Raw genomic sequence first — 17,116 nt, 5'->3', positions numbered from 1 at the left:
AATATTAGCTTTACCATTAACTGGTTTTCAATATATGCATTTGGTACAAAGGAAGAAAAAAAATGAAAGAGAGAAAGAAAGAAAAAATAGAACTAACAAATTCTGTTTCCTGAAGAGAAGTCAATGGGCTAAAGAACAAAAGTGTAGGAATATAAAAGCCAACTTAGGGACATTTTAATATGTAAATCATTGAATCAGAAAGTCACATTGAGTGTCAAAGGGAAAAAGAAGGGTAAATCATGCCTTCCCCTGATGAGCGGTTACCTAGGCTCTCCCAGAGGCTGGATCTAACAGACTCTCCAGAGCCGAGCACAGCAGTTTGCAGATGGCAGGCACTCTAATATATATGATGATTGACTGGCTACAAGTGAAACAAGTGGGGAATTCTGTCAACCCAAATCAACTTACTGGGGAGTACACTACCATGTGCCAAAAATCAAAAAATGTTTCAATGCAGGATCCTCTCAGTGGGAGCCAATCTTATTCAAACATGAATTCAAAAACAAATGTAGGCTTCCTGTGTAAAGCATCCTATTGTCCTATAAATTTTTTCATACTCCATTCCTAAGGATGTATCAAGTGCCAAAATAATGTGTTTTTTAAATTTTTTATTTATTGATTTTAGAGAGAGGGGAAGAGAGAGAGAAGCATCCATTTGTTGTTCCACCTATTTATGTGTCCATTGGGTAGTTCTTGCATGTGCCCTAACCAGGGATTGAACCCACAACTTTGGCATATTGAGACAACACTCTTATCAACAGAGTTACCTTGCCAGGGCCAAAATAATGTGTTAATAGGCAGATTCTGTGAACTAGCCTACTTCCTAGCATTTGTTATTCTAACCACATCATACCTAGTTCTGTCAAACTCTAACAGTTTGTCTTTATGCTTGACAGCCTTCTCCAGACCAGACTTAAATCGCAATTCTTGATGAGGAAGAAGGTCCTTGGTAGAGACATCCACCTTTACAGAACTCTCTGACCCTGAAATTCAATAAGGAAATCAAATGATGTCAGCCTATAATACAAATTAATTGTTAATACTGTGCAGCAGAAAATAAAGTATCAGAAGATCTGACTCTACTCTGATGATCAACAGACTTCATTTCAATAGAAAACAAACAAGTACACACAGACAGTGCTTGACACGTAACAGGGTCTCAATAACCGTTAAGCTCCATTTCTTCAGTTATGGAAATTTGGATCACCAAAGTATTTAACCCCACAATATACAATACCTTATAAATGAAAACTTTATTGAGTTGAACTGAATATCACCTCTAAACATACTTTTACATATCAAAACTAAAAACTAAATAATGGAAGAAAAAAGAAAAGAAACTGTAGAAAAGAGACAGTAATAATGAGAACTTATTAGATGCTAAGGCACTTAATATATATTATTTAATCTTTACAATAACCTTGTTAGAAAGTTTGTATTATCTTTGTTTTACAGATAAGAAACTAAAGTTCAGAAACAATAAGCTTATTGAGTTCACACAGAAATTAGAGGGTAGAAACAAAATTTAAACTTAGGTCTAAATCTAAAGCCTATATTAATTCCTTGGCCCATGTGTTGTCTCCATTGTGAAAACATAGTATAAATATCTATGTATACATATACATAGATACACACACACACACACACACACACACACGTATATCCCAGAAAAGAGAGCCATAAATTGTGATAAAACCAAAATGAGTTAGGAAAACAACTAGGTGATAATAATGGCTGACCTCTCTACTTAAAACTTGAGGTGTTTTCAAAATCCTGTAAAATCTTTCTTTTAAAATTAAAAGAGAGCGGCCCTGGCTGGCACAGCTCAAGAACCAAAGCTTGCAGGTTCAATTCCCAGTCAGGGTACATGCCTGGGTTGCAGGCCATGACCCCCAGCAACCTCACATTGATGTTTCTCTCTCTCTCTATCTCCCTTCCTTCCCTCTCTAAAAATAAATAAATAAAATCTTAAAAATAAATAAATAAAATTAAAAGAGAATGAAAGCAAGAGAGAGAGACTGATTCTTATATTCTGAACATTAAAAAAGCATTTAGATGCCCTGGATGGTGTTGTTCAGTGGACTGAATGCCAGCCTATGAACTGAAAGGTTGCCAGCTCAAATCCCATCAGGGCACATGACTGGGTTGCGGGTCCCCAGTTGGGGGCATATAAGAGGCAACCAACCGGTGTTTCTTTCACACACAGACGTTTCTCTCCCTGTCTTTCCCCTCCCTTCCCCACTCTCTAAAAAATAAATAAATAAAATCTTTTTATTTTTTTAATGTATTGATTTGTGAGAGAGAGAGAGAGAGAGAGAGAGAGAGAGACACACACATCAGTTTGTTCTACTTATTTATGCTTTCACTGGTTGATTCTTGTACATGCCCTAACCGAGGATCAAACCCACAACCTTGGTATAGCCGGGTGATGCTCTAACCAACTGAGCCAGCCAGTCAGGGCTAAATAAGTAAAATCCTTTTTTTAAGATTTTATTTATTTTTAGAGAGAGAGGGGAAGGGAAGAAGAAAGAGAGGAAGAGAAACATCAATGTGTGGTTGTGTCTTATGAGCCCCCTACCGGGGACCTGGCCTCCATACCCCAGGCATGTGCCCTAGACCAGGAATCAATCCAGTGACCCTTTGGTTCGCAGACCCGCACTCAATCCACTGAGCCATACCACCCAGGGATAAAATTTTTAAAAATCTTTTTAAAAAAACACTTACAATTACCTTTTCTCATAATAATGGCCTTATAGAAATCCTAATTTTAAAAGTATGGAGACCTTTTCAACCTCATTAATAATTCTGAAAAATTACAACTATAAAAAATTAAAAATCTGAAATGTCAAAACTCAATGATGACAGGTTCTCAGGTATAAAACTAATATTGTTATAGATGGTATAATACATTTTGGTAATGTAATAAGATAAATACACCTTAAGTGTCAAAAATTATCAATATTCTTTAACTCAGTAATCCCATTCTCAGAAATTTATCACAAGAAAATAAATAAAAAGATATATTAACAAAAAATGACCACTTGTGGTATTATTGATAATTTGGAAAGGGTCAAAATATCCAGTAGAAAATAAGTAATCATAGTACAATAGATCGAGTTAATAGATTATTTTTAGCCACAAAAAATGATGAAGACTATATAGCAACATAGACACTAATTTTAAAGTGTTAATTGAAAAACAGGAGAAACAAATATAAACACTTTGATCATTCCTTTATAATATAAACCAATACCTATATTTAAAAACCCCAAAATATTTTCATATGTGGAAATAAGTGAATATGATTTTTTCTTTTAAAGATGTCCTTAACTGGTAGGGGGGAAATGGAGACAACTGTACTTGAACAATTTTAAAAAAAGAAGCCCTGGCTGGTGTAGCTCAGTGGATTGAGCGTGGGCTGGGAACCAAAGTGTCCCAGGTTCGATTCCCAGCCAGAGTACATGCCTGGGTTGCAGGCCATAACCCCCAGCAACCGCACACTGATGTTTTTCTCTCTCTCTCTCTCTCTATCTCCCTCCCTTCCCTCTCTAAAAATAAGTAAATAAAATCTTAAAAAAAAAAAAGGCAATGTCCTTACCTATTTATTCACATTTTTCAACTATTAAATACTTAAAAAAGAGTTGCAAAAAAAGAGAGCTCCTGATATATTTCATTCAGCTTCCCTTAATGCTAATATCTTATCTTATATAATCATAGCACAAATATTAAAAATAAGAAATTAACACTGGTACAATACTATTAATTAAATCACAGACTTTATTTGGATTTCAACATTTTTTTTCATTAAAGTTATTTTTCTGTTCTGGGGTCCAATTCAGGATGCTACATTGCAGTTAGTTGTCATGTCTTAGTCTCCTCCAATCTGTGACAATTCTTGTCTTTTGTGACCTTGCAAATCCTAATCTTAATGTTCATCCAACAATTTTAGCATACATTGGTGGATCTTCACTGTAACCATTACTGCTATTATGGTGTTCTAATGGTGATTTTCTATTATCCTCATTCCCTCATTTTATATTCTTTATTTTATATTTTACATAAATATTTTATATATATTTATATAAATATTTTGTATTTTAAATTAAAAAACCTTTCCAATTACAGTTGACATACATTATTATATTAATTTCAGGTGTACATCTCAGTCATCAGACATTATATAACTTACTAAGTGACCATGCAAATAAATCTCACACCCATCTGACACCATACATAGCTATTATATTATTCCCATGCTGTACTTTACATCCCCATGACTTTTCTGTAACTACCAATTTACACTTCTTAATCTCTTCACCTTCATCTATCCCTCATCCCCCTCCCATCTGGCAACCATTGAAATGTTCTCTGTATCTAGGTCTGTGTTCTGTTCTGCTTGTTCCGTTGTTTTTTTAGATTCAATTGTTGATGGATATGTAGTTATTGACATTTTAATATTCATATATATTTTTAATTTTTATTTTTTGTCCTTACCTGAGGACATGCTTATTGATTTTAGTGAGAGGGGAAAGGTGGGGGAGAGAGAGAGAGGGAGAGTAACATCAATCCCTTGCCTCTTGTATGTGTCCCAACTGGGGACAGAACACACAACCTAGTTATATGCCAACCCATGATCTTTTGGATTAAAGGGATAATGCTCCAAAAAATTGTGCCACACTGGCCAGGGCTATGTTCATATTTTTTATCTTTTCTTCTTCTTCTTGTTCCTCTTAAAGAAGACCCTTTAACTGGCCAACCCATGTGTCCAACCCATGGACTGCAGGCCACATGTGGCCCAGGATCACTATGAATGCAGCCCACTACAAAACTGTAAATTTACTCAAAACCTTTTTTTTGCTCATCAGTTTTCATTAGTGTTTGTGTATTTAATGTATGGCCCAAGACAACTCTTCTTCTTCCAGTGTGGCCCAGAGATGGCAAAAGGTTGGACACGTTTAACATTTCATATAATTCTAGTTTGGTGGTGCTCTGGAAGGTGACTCCGTTGGCTGGAGTATTGTCCTGTACACTAAAAGGTTGCAGGTTTAATTCTGGGTCAGGGCTCATACCTAGGTTATTGGTATGATTTCAGAACAGGGAGCGTATGGGAGGCAAGCAATTGATCTTTCTCACAGTGATGTTTCTCTCTTTCTGCCTTCCTCTCTCTCTAAAATCAATTAAACATATCCTTAGTTGAGGATTTAAAAAACAAAAATACAGGTTTCGTGGTGATGAACTCCTTTAGCTTTGTCTTATCTGGCTACCTCTTTACCTGTTCTTCAAGTACAGCTTTGCTGGGTAATCTTGGTGGTAGGTCCCTGATTTTCTTCACTTCAAATTTTTCTTGCCAATCCCGCTGGCATGCAAAATTTCTGTTGAGAAATCAGCTGACAGTCTTATGGATGCTCCCTCTAGGTAACTAATGCTATTCTCCTCTTGCTTTTAAGATTCTTTGTCTTTAAACTTTGGCGTTTTAATTATGATGTATCTTGGTGTGGGCCTCTTTGGGTTCCTCTTGTGGGGGACTCTCTATGCTTCCTGGAATTGTATGTTTGTTTATTTTTTTAACCAAGTTAGGGAAGATTTTCATCATTATTTTTTCAAACAGGTTTTCAATTTCTTTCTCTTTCTCCTTCCAGCACTTCCATGATAAGAATGCTGGTACTTGAAGTTGTTCCAGAAGCTGCTTACACTGTCATTATTTTTTTGGATTCTGTTTTCTTTTTGCTGTTCTGATTGGGTATTTTTTGCTTCCTTATATTCCAAATCACTAATATGATTCTTGGCTTCATCTACTTTACTCTTGATTTCCTATACATTCCTCTTAATTTCAATTTTTGTTTCCATTTCTGACTGGTCCTTTTTTTATGCTCTTGAATTTCTCACTAAGTTCTCTGAGTATCCTTATAACCAGGACTTTGAACTTTGCATCTAGTAGGTTACTTGTCTCCACTTTGTTTAGTTTTTTTTTTTTTTCTGGGGTTCTGTTCTTTCATTTGGGGCATATTTATCTTTTTTTTTTACTCAAGTTTTTAAGTTTTTTTTTTTTAATTTTTAAAGATTTTATTTATTTATGTTTAGAGAGGGAAGGGAGGGAAAAAGAGAGGGAGAGAAACATCAATGTGTGTTTGCTGGGGGCCATGGCCTGCAACCCAGGCATGTGCCCTGACTGGGAATCGAACCTACGGCACTTTGGTTTGCAGCCCGCGCTCAATCCACTGAGCTATGTTTATCTTTTCATTTTAGCAGCCTCCCTGTGTGTTTCTATGTAGTAGGTAGAGCTGCTATGTCTCCCAGGTTTGGCAGAGTGGCCTAATGTGGTAGGTGTTCTGTAGGATCCAGTGGCACAGCCACCCCGATCACCCAAGCTGGGCATTCAAGGTGTGCCCCACACATGTGGGCTGTGTAAATGCTCTTCTTGTAATTGAGCCTTGATTGCTGTTGGCACATCAATGGGAGGAATTTATTACCCCCAGGCCTCCAACCACCATGGAATATCAGCCATGCAGGAGGTCATTCCACACAGCAGGACTTACTTCAGCAGGGCTCTATTGCCTGCTGAGTCAGTCCTTTAAGTGTGTAGCCTATAGAGGTGGTTGGGTGGTAGTGCTTTGGCGTGGTCTGAAGCAGTTCACTGGGTGTGCAGGCTCTGGGGCCTCCCAGCAGGTACGGGCCAAGGTCAGCCACCATTTGTGTCCTGCCTGGGACCACCTAGCATGACCTACAAAGCAATATACAAATGGCTGCTACTTGTACTGGGCTTAGAGGGGCCCAGGTGAGAGAGAGCTGCAACACTGAGCCTGCCTGTGGCTGGTGCTAGGCCTGGGCCACTTAGTATGAGAGGTATGGAGCACGCTGAAGCCAGATGCTGCTGGTTTGGGAGATTTCAGGAAAATCTGAAGGATGAGCCAAGACAGGTCATTTGTGTGGAAAAGCTACTGGAAACAGCTTGAGTGGGCCCGAAAGTTGGGTGGGGTGGGACCTCAGGGAATCACCAGGATGCAGCAGTGTGAGCCAGGTTGATGGGAGTCTCAGATATGGCCCCCTGCCTACTGCCTCCGGGTTGCAGAGGGCTCGCCAAAGGAACAATAGCCTCTAACTGCTATTCTGTCAGGGAGAAAGCTGCCACCCTTCAGCTTTCACCTTTTTCCTACATGATTCAGTTCCTTCCATGTATAGCTCTGGTGCCTTTTAAGCTGCTGCTCCAGCACTGGAGCTCAGAGTGAGTGAGTCAGAATAAGTCTGTGTGTGGGCCCTTTAAGAGGAACTGCCTGGGACTCCAGCTGTTCTGTCTTCCTCTGCCTCAATCTGTACTGGTTTTTCCAACCAGAAGTTATGGAACCTTCTCTTCCTGGCACTGAAACCCTGGGGTGGAGGGCCTGGTAAGGGGCTGGGATCCCTTGCTCCTCAGAGGGACTTCTGCTACAGGGTATCCCTCCCAAATTTTATCCACATGTGGGTGCAGACCAGCCCATTTCGAGTATCTGTCAAGTCTCAATGTAGCTTCTTCTTAATTCTCTAGTTGTAGGACTTCCAGTCAGCCAAATTTCAGGTGGTTCTGAATGATGTTTGTTCTGTAGTTAAGTTGTAATTTTGATGTGGTTGCAGGAGGAGGAAGTACTTCCTATGCAGCCATCTTAACTGGCAGTCCTGTAATTCCTATTTTTTTACTAATATTCTCTACTTGGTGTAACACTGTTTTCTTGGTTTCCTTAGTTCTTAGTGGTTTCCTTTGCCTGAGCTTCAGGCATAGTTTCCATGTTAATATCTTTTTTTTCCTGTGAATGGGCCATAATTTCTTGGGTTTTTTTTGCATGCCTCATAATTTTTTGTTGAAAATTGCACATTTTGAATATTAGTATGTGTCAACTCTAAACATCAGATTCGTTCACTTTATTAGAATTCTTCTATAAGAAGGAGCTGTCCCTTCTCCCCATTTAGTTAACTCAGGATATTAACTTTACTCATTGGGTTATAATCCACTACAATGATTTGTTTTCTCACTAAATGTTATGTGCTCAAATGTTGAGAGGGAGAGTAAGCAGAAGATTACTGCCTACCTGACATTAGCTTCTTGAGCAATTTCTGGCTCTTGTTTGAGTCACGTTGTAAAATATCCTGTTCTTCACGAGTACATACCTGTAAAGTAATAAAAGTCACATGATCTAATACCTATTTATGTTGTTTTCCTGATATACCTACAAAGTAAACTTAAATTACACATTAGTTTGGCAATAAAAAAATGAGACTGTTGATGTTTTATCCAAATATAACAAAAAATATATATTCAAATTGAGTTTTACCCTACTCTTTCTATTTCTCCCTTCTTTCATGAACCATACAAAAAACTGATCTCACTGCAAGCGAGCCTGAATGACTTGGCGGTTAAAAAAACAAAACAAAAAAAAACTAACCTGCCATGGCTGGTGTGGCTCAGTGGACTGAGTGGTGACCTGTGAACCACAAGGTCACTGGTTCAATTCCCAGTCAGGGAACATGTCTGGGTTGCAGGCCAGGTCTCCAACTGGGGCATACCAGAGACAACCAATTGATGTATCTCTCAGACAGTGATCTGTCTTTTCCTCCTTCCCTTCCCCTATCTCTAAAAGTAAATAAATAGCCCTGGGTGGTGTAGTCAGTGGATTCAGCTTGGGCTGCAAACCAGAGAGTCGCTGGTTCAATTCCCAGTCAGGACATATGCCTGGGTTGTGGGCCAGGTCTCCAGTAGGGGGTGTGCAAGAGGCAACCACACACTAATGTTTCTCTTTCTCCTGCTGTCCCCCTCTCTCTAAATGTAAATAAAATCTTTAAAAATAATAAAAGTGAATAAAATCTTTAAAACAATTTTAATTTAAAAAATAAAAAATCTAACCTACTTTTAAAGGAGAAAGATTTGCCATCATTGAGATTGTTGCGAAAAATATTCAACACTTAAATTATAAGCAGATATCTTATTATAAAGACATAGAGAAAAAAGCAAATTACAGTATCACTAGTGAAATCTTGTCTAGCTTTTATACCACATATATTTTGTTTTTTTGCCTTCAAATATTATAAAATAATGATTGTATTAAGCAAAATAAAGTTTTGTTTATTATAAAATCACTGCAGCCCTGGCTGGGGGGCTCAGTTGATTGCAGCGTCACCCCATGCACCAAAAGGGTGGGGAGTTAAATTCCCAAGCAGGGTGCATAAGGGAGGGTACTGACTGATGTTTCTCTCACATTGATGTTTTTCTTTCTCCCCCTCTCTAAAACCAATAAACATCCTCAGGTGAGGATGAAAAAAGTAATAAAATCACTGTAATCGTAAGGGGATCTAACACATTAAACACTGTACTTCCTAGCAGTTGGACAGAGTTCCTGACAGCAGCGGTAGGTTGTTTCTCTAGAGAAAGCTTCATATGGGAGGACATTTACTGCTATTTTCTGAACATTCTGACAGTACACATTACATTTTTCAGGTCATCCATTTTCTATCAGCTTGTTCTCTGAGTATATTGAAAAAGCAAAGGTTCCTAAACAAAGCAATTAAAGAGAAGGTAAAACAAAACAGTGTAAAATAGTACCCTTTACCAACACCAAATGCCACTGCTTCAGCCAGCCAGCTCAACTGGCAGAACAGCTTTCTAGACAACTCATTAGGGTGTTTATAACAGAGTCATTGCTGCTACACTCTTGAGGTCATTCTCTCACTACAGAGCTATAAAGAGGAGGTATCCTAGAAACAAAAGTGTTAAAGACCTGAGGATTATATCACAGTGGTTCTGTCCCTGTGAGGATATGTCCGAAGACTCTAACAGAAAAATTTGACATTTTAAGCCTGAAGTTTTCTTGAATTAATCTGACACAAGACTTGGGTCTCTCAATGTGTGTCTTCTCAAAACCCTTCTTACTAACAAGTCTCATTATTAGGATATAACCTTGGGTTTTTGCCTAAAAAATTCCTGCTACTACAGTTTACTGGATATCGTAGGGAAAAAAATTTATTATGAAAAATAAAAGGGATGTAAATGTCCCTATTTATTAAACCAGTAAAATAAAATAAAAAACGATTACCAGACCCCTGGCTGGTGTAGCTCAGTGGATTTAGTGCGGGCTGAGAATCAAAGGGTCGCCAGTTCGATTCCCAGTTGGGGCACATACCTGGGTTGCGGGCCAGGTCCCCAGTGGGGGCCATGTGAGAGGCAACCACACACTGATGTTTCTCTCCCTCTCTCCCTTCCCCTCCCTCTAAAAATAATAAAATTTAAAAAAAAATTATTACCAGAGAACCGCAGAATAAACAAGGGCCAGAGCCCTCTTGTTCACAGACTATACGCCCACAGATTAGACAGTTATTGATCAGCTTGTGCTTCTGGCCCAAACAATCACAAGGGTGGCGACCTGGGATCAGGACTGCAAGCTTGTCTTGTCCCTCTTTTGTGTATAAACTAACAAACTTCGTCTTCTTCTTTAAGGAGTTGCTGTTCTCTTGTGCCTAAGTATACAAAAATATTGGAAATAACATCAAATAGTTAATGACAATAAAAATAGTCGAAAAGAGCAAAACCTCAATTCTGTTTAATAACAACTTACACACTACCAAGGTGCCAAGAAGGAAAGGAGGAGGAGAAATACAAATTCGTTATAATCAAGGGTTTAAAAAAAAGATTATGCTCTAGAAAAATGAGCTCATAGACCTTGCCATTTCAGTCCTCTATTACAGCTGGTGGGAAGTAGTTGTAGCAGTAAAAGCTGATTGTGACATATTTAAGCATAGCTAAATTGAAAATCATAAGAAACAAAAATGCCTCTAAAAGTAGATGATATTCTCCCTGGCTGGTGTGGCTCAATGGACTGAGTGCTAGCCTACAGACTGAAAGGTTGCTGTTTCAATTCCTAGTCAGGGTACATGCCTAGGTTATAGGCCAGGTCCAGAGATGGGGGTATGAGAGAGGCATCCCATTGCTGTTTCCTCCCTTTCTCCCTCCTTTTCCCTCTCTCTAAAAATAAATAAATAAAATCTTAAAAAAAAATAAAAGCAGATGATATTCACAGATTTGGAAATATAAATTAGAAAAAGCAATAAAATCAGATTCACTAAGACTCAGACAGCAAACACAATAGAAAAATGGGCAAAAGGCCTAAACAGGAATGTCATAAAAGAAGATATCCAGCCCTGACCAGTGTGGCTCAGTTGGTTGAGTACTGTCCCACAAAGCAAAAGACCACCAGTTTGATTCCCAGTCAGGGTACATGCCTGGGTTGCAGGCCTAATCCCCAGTTGGTGCTTGTGTGAGAGGCAGCCAACCGATGTTTTTCTCCTTTTCTTTCTCCTTCCCTTCCCCTCTTTCTAAAAATAAATAAAATCTTTTTTCAAAAAGAAAATATCCAGCCCTGGTTGGTGTGGCTCAGTGGATTGAGCACCTGTAAACCAAAGGGTTTCTGGTTCAATCCTAGTCAGGACACATGCCCAGTGGGGGGCGCATGAGAGGCAACCATACATTGACGTTTCTCTCTCTGTCTTTCTCCTTCCCTTCCCCTCTCCCTAAAAATAAATAAATGAAAATATTTTTTTTAAAAAGAAGATATCTAGGCCTGGCTGGCGTAGCTCAGTGGATTGAGCGCGGGCTGGGAACCAAAGTGTCCCAGGTTCGATTCCCAGCCAGGGTACATTCCTGGGTTGCAGGCCATAACCCCCAGCAACCGCACATTGATGTTTCCCTCTCCCTCTCCCCTCTCCCTCCCTTCCCTCCCTAAAAATAAATAAATAAAATCTTTAAAACAACAACAACAACAACAAAGAAGATATCCAAATGGCCAACAGTCACATGAAAAGGTGCTTAACTTCATTAGTTATCAAGAAAATGCAAAATAAAACCACAATGCATACAATGACATACCAAGCAGAATGGCTAAATTGAAAGACAGAAGATACAGAGCACTGGCAAGGATACAGAGCAATTGGAGCTCTCATGCACTGTTGGAGTATAAATTGGTAATTACCAAAGCTGAACATATGCATATCCTGTAACCCTGCAATTCAATTCTTGGATATATACGCAACAGAATGTATAAATATGTCACTAGAAGACGTGCAAAAGAATGTTCATTGCAGCACTGGAATTGGAAACTACCCAAATGTCAACAGCATTGATATACTCATGTGATAAGATCCTACGTAGCAATGAGAATGAAAAAGTATAGCTACACAAAACAGTATGCATAATTCTCATAAAACATGTTAATTGAAAGAAGCCAAAAACCAAAGAGTACATGTTATTTAGCTCCATTTATACAAAGTCCATAAGCAGGAATAGTAATCTATGATGTTGGAGGTCAAGAAGCTGTTTTCCTTGGGAGGGCTGTCATTTGGGGGCACACTGAGGGTCTTCTAGAGGAATGGTAAAGTTTTGTTTCTGTTTATACCGGAATGGGTCAGTTTGTGAAAATCCATTTGTTCAGTTCTATATGTAAGTTATAAAATAAAAAGTTTAAAAAGTGAACTATATTTATTAGCCTCTGTGTTAGTCCATTTAGGCTGTAGTAACAAATTACCATAGACTGGGTAGTTTATAAACAGCAGAAATTTATTTCTTAAAGTTCTAGGAGTTGGAAGTCCAAGATCAGGGTGTTGCATGGTTGGGTGAGGGCCTTCTTCCAGGTTACAGAAATGACATCTAGGTCACTGTGTCCTTGTGTGGTGAAAGGGGCCAGGGAACTCTGTCGAGTCTCTTTTGTAAGAACACTAATCTCATCCATGGGAGTTCCACCGTCACAACACAGAAATCTCCCAAAGGCCCAGCACCCTGGTATCATCACGTTGGGCATTAGCATTTCAACATGTGAATTTTGGGGAGATACAAATATGTAAACCATAGCTACCTCTAACACATAAAGTGTATAGATACTTCTCTCATGCTGTGGCCCTACTTCCCTTTAAACTGAGAATTTCTCAATTATTTCTAGGGACTGAAGTTTCATAGTGGAAAAATCTCAAGAGTTCTAGGGGATGTGAAAATACAAGGAAGAGAAACAATTCTTTGGTAAATATAAAGAGATGTGACAGGGATGGTGGGGCTGGGTGGAGGTAGCCAAAGATGGGGAGATGGGGACATCTATAGTACTATTAACAATAAAATAAAGGGGAAAAAAAGAGATGTGACATGCTCTAATGTCCAAAACCAAAAGCTGAGCTAAGATAAAATCAAATAAGCCAATTTAAATAAAAATTAAAATGTCAGACAAGTGCTAAATTTAATATAATCTAGCAGGTCACAGTTTTTCAATCTAGTCAATTATATCTTTGTCTCTCAGGGCTGCTGGTGGAGGGAATATTAAAATCTCTAAGCAGAAATTCATATTGGACTCTCATTACAGTATCTGGCTACATTAAAATAAGGTTTGAGGGATTAAGAGCAGGGCTTTGATGAGGTCTCATACATAATGGGTGATAAGTATTTATTTAGAGGCAGAGAGATAGAGAAATAGAGAAGGGGAAAAATGGGCAGGCAACACAATTCATAGAATATCATCCCACTGCTTAAAATTGTCACTGGCTTCCCACTGTGCTTGTAATAGAATCCAAGCTACTTTTTAAAAACCTATAAAGCCTTACATATGGCCTTCATGCACTCTCCAACTTCATCTACATATCATACTTTTCCTGCTCACTATGTTGCAGACACACAAGGCTTCTGATTCTTCCTACAACACTTTTGCCCATCTCCCCTTTGCCCTTGCTATTCCCTTTATCTGTACTGTTCCTAGTCTGTCCCTTTACATACTGGTTCCTTTTCATATTCAGGTCTAAGCTATTGTTTCAGCCCTTTAGAGAGGCTTTCTCTGAATAACCTACCTACCTAATATCTGTCCTACCAATTACTACCTATCAAGCTGTTGTTTTATTTCTTTCATGGCAGTTCTCACAATTTATAATCACTTAAAAATTTTTCCTTTGACTGTCTTTTCCACTTTTCCTTCAAACCACTAAAATATAAACTCTAGGAAAGCAAGAAAACCTAATGTGTCTTGTTTATTGCTACAACTCTAATGCCTAAATCAGTTCTTGACACACAGCAACATGTAATAAAAATTTCTGAATAGCCAGATGAACTGCCTGTGAAAGTTGAAAATAGATTTATTTACAGGTCTGTTTGTAGGTACACTTTGATAATCATTACTCATGCTTTCAGATCTGTGAATTTGCTACTTGCTAAAATTTACTTGTAATCCCCAAATCAATACTCCAAGAGCTTTCACAGAGTGGCAATAAATTTGAGTCACCAAATGCACACATTTCCAGCTAAGGTCAAGCAAGGCAATGATCTGCCTTCTTGTTTCAGCTCTCATTCCATAAATATGTGTCGTCTTTTAGTCTATTTGGTGCCACTTTTTTGCACTTTTATGCTTTTTGTTGGTGATCTCACCATTTAAAATGGCCCCCATGCACAGTGCCAGTGCTGAAGTGCTGTCCTGTGTTCCTAAGCATGAGATGGCTGTACTTTACATAGAAAGTAGGTGTCTTACAAATAAGTTTTCTTCTGCCATGAGTTATAGTGCTGTTGGCTGTGAGTCAATGTTAATGACTCAACAACATATACTAAATAAAGTGTCTTTAAACAAAAACACACATGAAATAAGGCTATGTATTCAGGGGCTTTAATAAGAAATTACTAGCCCTGGCTGGTGTAGCTCAGTGGATTGAGCACAGGCTACGAACCAAAGTGTCGCAGGTTTGATTCCCAGTCAGGGTACATGCCTGGGTTGCAGGCCATGACCTCCAGCAACCGCACATTGATGTTTCTCTCTCTCTCTCTTTCTCCCTCCCTTCCCTCTCTAAAAAGAAATAAATAAAATCTTAAAAAAAAAAAACGAAAAAGAAAAAAAAGAAATTACTACATAGGGGATAAACCATTTTTTTCAAACTTATTTTTCAAGTTTGCTTAATGAATACAAAACACTTAAAGACAAAACATAGACTCAAACAGGTTCTTGAGAGATAAATTGCTCTGAAAGCATTAAGAAATATAAAATTTATTATTAAATCATTATTAATTTGAAGATTTTCCTTACTCATCTGGAAATTTAAGAGTGCCCCCCAGCTTTTATTCTACCTTATGAAACCTACTTAACAGCAAGCATCAAGGCACCTTATCCATTAAAGTCCATTAATATAAACAGTGAAGTTCTCTGTCAAACTATAATTGGCACTTACCACACTAAAAATCTAGTTATCACATAGCCAGTGCAGGCTTCTTTAATGTGGATTGGTAAATGAGTGCATTGACCAAACACATTAAAGCAACATAGGATTGAATAAGTGAAAAGATTAAATAGTTATAAAAAAAGAAATGCTTAAAAGGATTTGTATATATAAAGTTAAAAACATTTACCAATAATATTTAAAAAGAGAACTAGAATTTTTTTAGAAAGCATCCCTGGGACATTGACTCAAAGAACACACAGATAATAGTTCTCATGCTATTTTCAACAACTTTCTGTCCTGTATGTTAATAATTAATTTATTACAAGTTTGTTATCATACTGTTATTATTTCATAATTATTTTTAAAATTATGAAATAAGGCTTTAAAAATTTCATCCATTATTCAACACATTGATCAGAAAATATTTTCTTTATATTTTTATGTTACTTTTACCCTAAGATTCTATATACTTGCAATCAACACTTATAAAATATATATTCATACCCATATGTAAAATACTTCTACTTTAAAAGTGAGTATTTTTATTAGTAAGAGTAATACAAAAAATTACTCAAAATAATTTTAGGCAGATTATAAACCTAATTGTGATGAACATTTTCCCAAATTCTGTATTTTGAAGAATAACTTTATTAACTTCATAGTATTCCATCAAATGAGGGAACTATAATTTTTTAAATTATATTTTATTGATTATGCTATTACAGTTGTCCCACTTCTGCCCCCTTTGCCCACCCTCCACCCAGCACACCCCACTCCCTCAGGCAATCCCCACATCACTGTTCAAGTCCATGGTTCAGGCATATAAGAGGAAACTATAATTTATTTAATCTTTTTCTTATAGCTAAACAATCACGTCAGTTCTAATTTTCAATATTATAAATAAAATTGTACAAATATAGTGTTTAGCATATATTTCTAATTACTTTCTTAATTTAGATTAATAAATCAAAAGCATATGAACATTTTCCATGGTTCTTCACATATGCTGCCAAACCGTCCTCAAAGTGTAAACCAATTTACACTGCCATCAGCAATGTATAGGAGGTTACTGTTTTAATACTTCATCATCTTGAAGAACTCTATATAGCTGACAATTCGACAGGCAGAATCTCAGAGATTTGATTATTAATACAGTACCCAATCATCCTGATTTGTGTGGGACTAAAAGATGCTCAAACTAGGAAAGCCCCAGGAAATTAGGGTAACAAACTGGTCTCCTTAATTACTGGTAAGGTTAGACATCTTATTTATGTGTATTGGTCACTTGTGCTTTATCTTTTGCTGGTGGTCCTAGCTCATTTTATTCCAACTGATAAAAGGCTTAAATCTCAGGTTTTTTACTTTAACTTAACATTATTTTGTAAATATTTTGCCAAGTTTTTTTACATAATCATCACACTAAGAATTTTCTGATCATACTCTTCCATTTAACATAATTAACTTTTCCCTTGTTAGTAAATTTAGCTAGTAAAATTGTCCTGATTATAAATATTTCTGCTTATTAAATAAATAAATATATATATATATATTTCTGCTTACCTCCAAATACCAAGAGGGAATAACAAAAGTTCTAAAAGCTAAATGATAAAGAGGATAGTGGTGGTGGTAGTGGATGGCCCAAAAGAAAAACACTGTTAATAACAGCTAGAATTGCATATTCTTTTAGTATAAACTGACAAAATAATTATGAATTTGAAGATATACTTCATTAGCCTTGGCTGGCATAGCTCAGTGGATTGAGCGCGGGCTGCGAACCAAAGCATCGCAGGTTCGATTCCCAGTCAGGGCACATGCCTGGGTTGCAGGCCATAACCCCCACAACCACACATTGATGTTTCTCTCTCTCTCTCTCTCTCTCCCCCCCTTTCCCTTCCCTCCCTAAAAATAAATAAATAAATAAATAAAT

General features: G+C 37.5%; 1 protein-coding gene across 2 annotated transcripts in view; it reads right to left on the bottom strand.

The window, feature by feature from the left end:
* Positions 1 to 17,116, bottom strand: part of TRIP4 (thyroid hormone receptor interactor 4) — a 58,111-nt gene that overhangs the window by 36,237 nt on the left and 4,758 nt on the right. For both annotated transcript variants that reach the window (XM_028506837.2, XM_028506836.2), the window contains exons 4-6: positions 10,267 to 10,479; positions 8,061 to 8,139; positions 854 to 983 (exon numbers count right to left, since the gene is read on the bottom strand). In XM_028506837.2, the coding sequence (XP_028362638.1) occupies positions 854 to 983; positions 8,061 to 8,139; positions 10,267 to 10,479 (422 nt within the window). The remainder of the gene's footprint in view (positions 1 to 853; positions 984 to 8,060; positions 8,140 to 10,266; positions 10,480 to 17,116) is intronic.

The sequence above is a fragment of the Phyllostomus discolor genome, chromosome 1 (genome assembly GCF_004126475.2).
Source record: "Phyllostomus discolor isolate MPI-MPIP mPhyDis1 chromosome 1, mPhyDis1.pri.v3, whole genome shotgun sequence".
NCBI classification, from domain to species: domain Eukaryota; kingdom Metazoa; phylum Chordata; class Mammalia; order Chiroptera; family Phyllostomidae; genus Phyllostomus; species Phyllostomus discolor.
This window is presented reverse-complemented; position numbering and strand designations above follow the sequence as displayed.